Source organism: Syzygium oleosum, unplaced genomic scaffold (genome assembly GCF_021117445.2).
Source record: "Syzygium oleosum isolate NSW1041296 unplaced genomic scaffold, Sole_v2.1 Sole_v2.04, whole genome shotgun sequence".
In the NCBI taxonomy this organism is placed as follows: Eukaryota; Viridiplantae; Streptophyta; class Magnoliopsida; order Myrtales; family Myrtaceae; genus Syzygium; species Syzygium oleosum.
The window spans coordinates 1,846,494-1,850,565 of record NW_026607488.1 but is presented as its reverse complement, the minus strand read 5'-3'; the positions used below and the strand labels follow the sequence as shown (position 1 = coordinate 1,850,565).

At 39.7% G+C, this 4,072-nt stretch overlaps 1 protein-coding gene across 1 annotated transcript; it reads left to right on the top strand.

Annotated features, from left to right (window-relative positions):
• Positions 1-257: 257 nt before the first annotated feature.
• Positions 258-1,641, top strand: LOC130138014 (uncharacterized). The gene is made up of 2 exons (XM_056310870.1): positions 258-1,471; positions 1,579-1,641. Exons 1-2 carry the CDS (start codon positions 631-633, stop codon positions 1,605-1,607), a joined length of 870 nt encoding a protein of 289 aa, XP_056166845.1. The 5' UTR covers positions 258-630; the 3' UTR covers positions 1,608-1,641.
• Positions 1,642-4,072: the final 2,431 nt, after the last annotated feature.

The following is a 4,072-nucleotide window of genomic DNA, read 5'->3' as shown; positions in this document are numbered from 1 at the left end:
TTTTCGAATTTTTAAATTTGTCAAAAGTGAATTTTGATGTTAAATCTGGAATCCTGACGGCGAGACGATTCTGAGGATGGGCAGTGCGCCTCCGTCGGAGGCCGCACGCGCCCGCACGCGCTCCACGCGCCGTCGGGCACCAGCACGCGTGAGATTCACGCGCCTGAAGTACAGGCGCAACAAAATTTTTTTTTAATGAAATAGCAATTAAAATTCAAATTTTGGTGGAGGAATATATATCTTGAAATAAATTGATTGAAGCAACATGTCCACAAATGGACCTCTCTTGTGTAAATTAATTTATTTTAAGATATAAAAGGTACGCGCATGTGATGCATGTGGATTTTTTAACCAGCCCAAAGGAAGGTTAATATTTAACAAAATCACATTTGCAACTGCGGTGATTAACATGTGATGATTATTTGGATTTTGTATGTGAGTAATAAATCGACCCAAAGGAAGTTTTATTGTTTGACATACTATTATTATCAATGTTTGATTACTGCAACAAGATATCACTTACTAGTTAATATTGTTGTCCAAAGACAAGGTATTAATGTGGTGCTCGATGTCTTGAGATGGGAATTACCTTGATTTGAATTGATATATTGCTTTGAGACTTACGTGAGCATGTTTTATTGGTTGTATTTGAATTCAGCTATTACTCGTGCGAATATTACTGCCAGCATTTATTCAATTCCTATGCTAAATGGCACCAACTTCAAGTCATGGCAAGAGAACCTTCTGATAGTTCTCAGAGTTATGGATCTCGACCTTGCGTTAAGGATCGATTCTCCTACACCACTTAATGATCAAAGCACCTCTGATCAAAAGAGGGATATGGAAAGGTGGGAGAGATCAAATCGCATGTGTATGATGATCATGAAGAAAGCCATTCCAGAAGCATTCCGGGGCACAATGTCTGAAAAGATAACCACAGCTAAAGAATTCCTTACTGACATTGAAAAGAGATTTGTCAAGAGCGAAAAGGCTGAAATTGGTACGATCTTGACAAATTTAATTTCAATGCGCTACAAAGGGAACGGCAATATTAGGGAGTACATCATGGAGATGTATCATCTTGCTTCTAAGTTAAAAGCACTTAAGCTGGAACTCACTGAGGACTTGCTGGTGCATCTGGTTTTAATATCTCTTCCGGCACAGTTTAATCAGTTTAAGGTGTGCTACAACTGTCAGAAAGAGACTTGGTCTCTGAATGAGCTCATCTCACACTGTGTCCAAGAGGAGGAAAGGCTGAAGCAAGATAAGACAGAAAGTGCTCATCTAACCTCAACTTCCAAGGATAAGGGAATGAAAAGGAAGAAGGATAAAGAAGCTGCAACCTTGGCAAACAAAAGGAAACAACAACAGAAACAGGATGATCCGGAAAGCACAGGTTGTTTCTTTTGTAAAGCCACAGGACATGTGAAGAAGAATTGCACCAATTATCACGCATGGCGTGCTAAGAAAGGTGTGCTTCTTAATTTGGTTTGTTCTGAGGTTAATTTAACTTCGGTACCTAGACACACTTGGTGGGTAGATTCTGGTGCAACAACTCACATCAGTGTGTCTATGCAGGGTTGCCTGAGTTGCCGAAAGCCAAGTGATGTTGAAAGATACATCTATGTGGGCGATGGCAAGGCGGTTCAAGTTGAAGCAATTGGAAAATTTAGATTATTATTAAAGACTGGATTATATTTGGATCTTGATGAGACATTTATTGTACTGTCTTTTAGACGGAACTTGATTTCCATTTCTGCTTTGGACAAATCTGGTTATTCTTGTTCATTTGGGAATGGAACATTCAGTTTGTTTCAAGATTCAAAATTAGTTGGTTCCGGTTCTTTATCAGTTTATGATAATCTTTATTCACTTGATGTGATTGCTTCTTTTAATGAATCCCTGCATTTGAGTACACGAGGTACAAAGAGAAAATTAACTGATGAGAATTCAGCTGCTCTATGGCACAAGAGATTAGGTCATATCTCCAAGCAAATGATAGAGAGACTTGTGTCAGATGAAATTCTCAATCCTTTAGACTTCACAAATTTCGAAATTTGTGTTAATTGTATAAAAGGCAAACAAACCAATAAAAGGAGATTTGTAGCCAACAGGACTTCAAACGTCTTAGAACTTATCCATACTGATATTTGTGGACCGTTTCCAACGGCTGCTTGGAATGGTCAGCAATATTTTATAACGTTCATAGACGATTTTTCAAGATATGGCTACATATATCTCATTAAAGAAAAGGCGCAGTCACTGGATGTGTTCAAAACATATAAAATCGAAGTTGAGAATCAACTCAACAAGAAAATTAAAAGCGTCAGGTCTGATCGTGGTGGTGAATACTACGGCAGATATGACGGTTCAGGTGAGCAACGTCCAGGACCGTTTGCTAAATTCCTAGAGGAATGCGGTATCGTCCCACAGTACACTATGCCGGGTTCGCCCACAATGAATGGTGTTGCTGAAAGACGAAATAGAACGCTTAAGGATATGGTGAGGAGTATGATTTGTTCTTCTACCTTACCAAAATCACTCTGGGGAGAAGCGCTTAAGACTGCAGCATATATCCTTAACATGGTTCCAACTAAAGCAACTATCAAAACCCCTTATGAACTTTGGACGGGTAAAAAGCCTAGTCTAAAGCATTTACGCATTTGGGGATGTCCAGCTGAGGCAAGGCCTTATAAGCCTAATGAAAGGAAACTGGATTCAAGAACAATAAGTTGCTACTTTATTGGATACCCTGAAAGATCAAGGGGGTACAAATTTTATGATCCTACAGCTAAGTCGATTTTTGAGTCGGGAATTGCCCGGTTCTTTGAGGATGTTGAGTTTACGAGAGGAGATACAGTTAGGGACCTTGACTTTGAAGAGGAATCTGTTAATGTTCCTACACCTGCCATTGACATTGATCCCACAAATGCCATTGTCATTGATCGGGACACAACTGATCAGGACAATGAAAGAGAACCTCCCATTCAAGAAATTATTCCAGAAAATCAAACTCTACCACCTCAAGAACATATGCCATTAAGAAGATCCACTAGAGAGAGGAGAAGTGCAATGCCAGATGACTACATTGTATTTCTCCAAGAGCATGATTTTGATATTGGAATGATGGAAGATGATCCAATTACCTTTCGTCAAGCCATGGAAAGTTCGAACTCTCAGAAGTGGAATGATGCCATGAAGGAGGAGATGAAGTCCATGAGAGACAATGACGTTTGGGATCTTGTACCATTGCCAGAAGGTGTGAAGCCCATTGGTTGTAAATGGATATTTAAAACCAAAAGGGATTCAAAAGGCAATGTGGAGAGATATAAGGCTCGTCTTGTCGCAAAGGGCTTTACACAGAAACAAGGCATTGACTATAAAGAGACTTTCTCTCCAGTTTCTTCGAAAGACTCTTTTAGGATTATAATGGCATTGGTGGCGCATTTCAATCTTGAGTTGCATCAGATGTGTTGACACCTAAATTTTAGCGACCATTTAGTCGTAATTTGTATAGAAAATTAGGGATTAAATTTTTAACCCCTAAACAAAAATATTTAGGTTGCATAACATATAGTTTAAATTCATTTTAGATTAATTGCATTTTGCATCGGACCGGCGGTGACGAACGAGCTTAAATTTCATCGAATGGGACTCGGCTCGCTTGGAATGCAAGGGCCGGGAATTACAAGTCAAACGGGCTCGGTTGTTTTAATTTGAGCTTAATTCAGCCCATTATCCTTAATTAATTCAGCCCATTTAAATTAAATTAAAATCTAAGCCTAAGTCTAAGCCCATTAGGACTAGGAAGCCCGGTTAATTAACCTAGGGTTGCGATATAAATATATCGTTATGCATCATAATCAAAGGGGGACTCTCATAATTTCCAGAACACAATTCCTGAGAGCACGAGAGAGATTGACGGCTGAAAAAGAAGAGAAGTTCTGTCCTCCCGCGGTGGTTCCTTTGGTGCTTGGCAACCATCCATCATCGCCGCACCAACGCTTCCGTCGTTCGAGAGATGCGGCCATTGAAGACCCACTGCCAAAGCAATAAAATCTAGTCAACACTA

Excerpts from the sequence above, each read along its gene's own strand:
- LOC130138014 (XM_056310870.1), top strand. The coding sequence starts at position 631 with ATGTTTTATTGGTTGTATTTGAATTCAGCTATTACTCGTGCGAATATT. Across the intron at positions 1,472-1,578 it reads CGCATGGCGTGCTAAGAAAG|GGTTGCCTGAGTTGCCGAAA; the intron begins GTGTGCTTCTTA and ends GTGTCTATGCAG.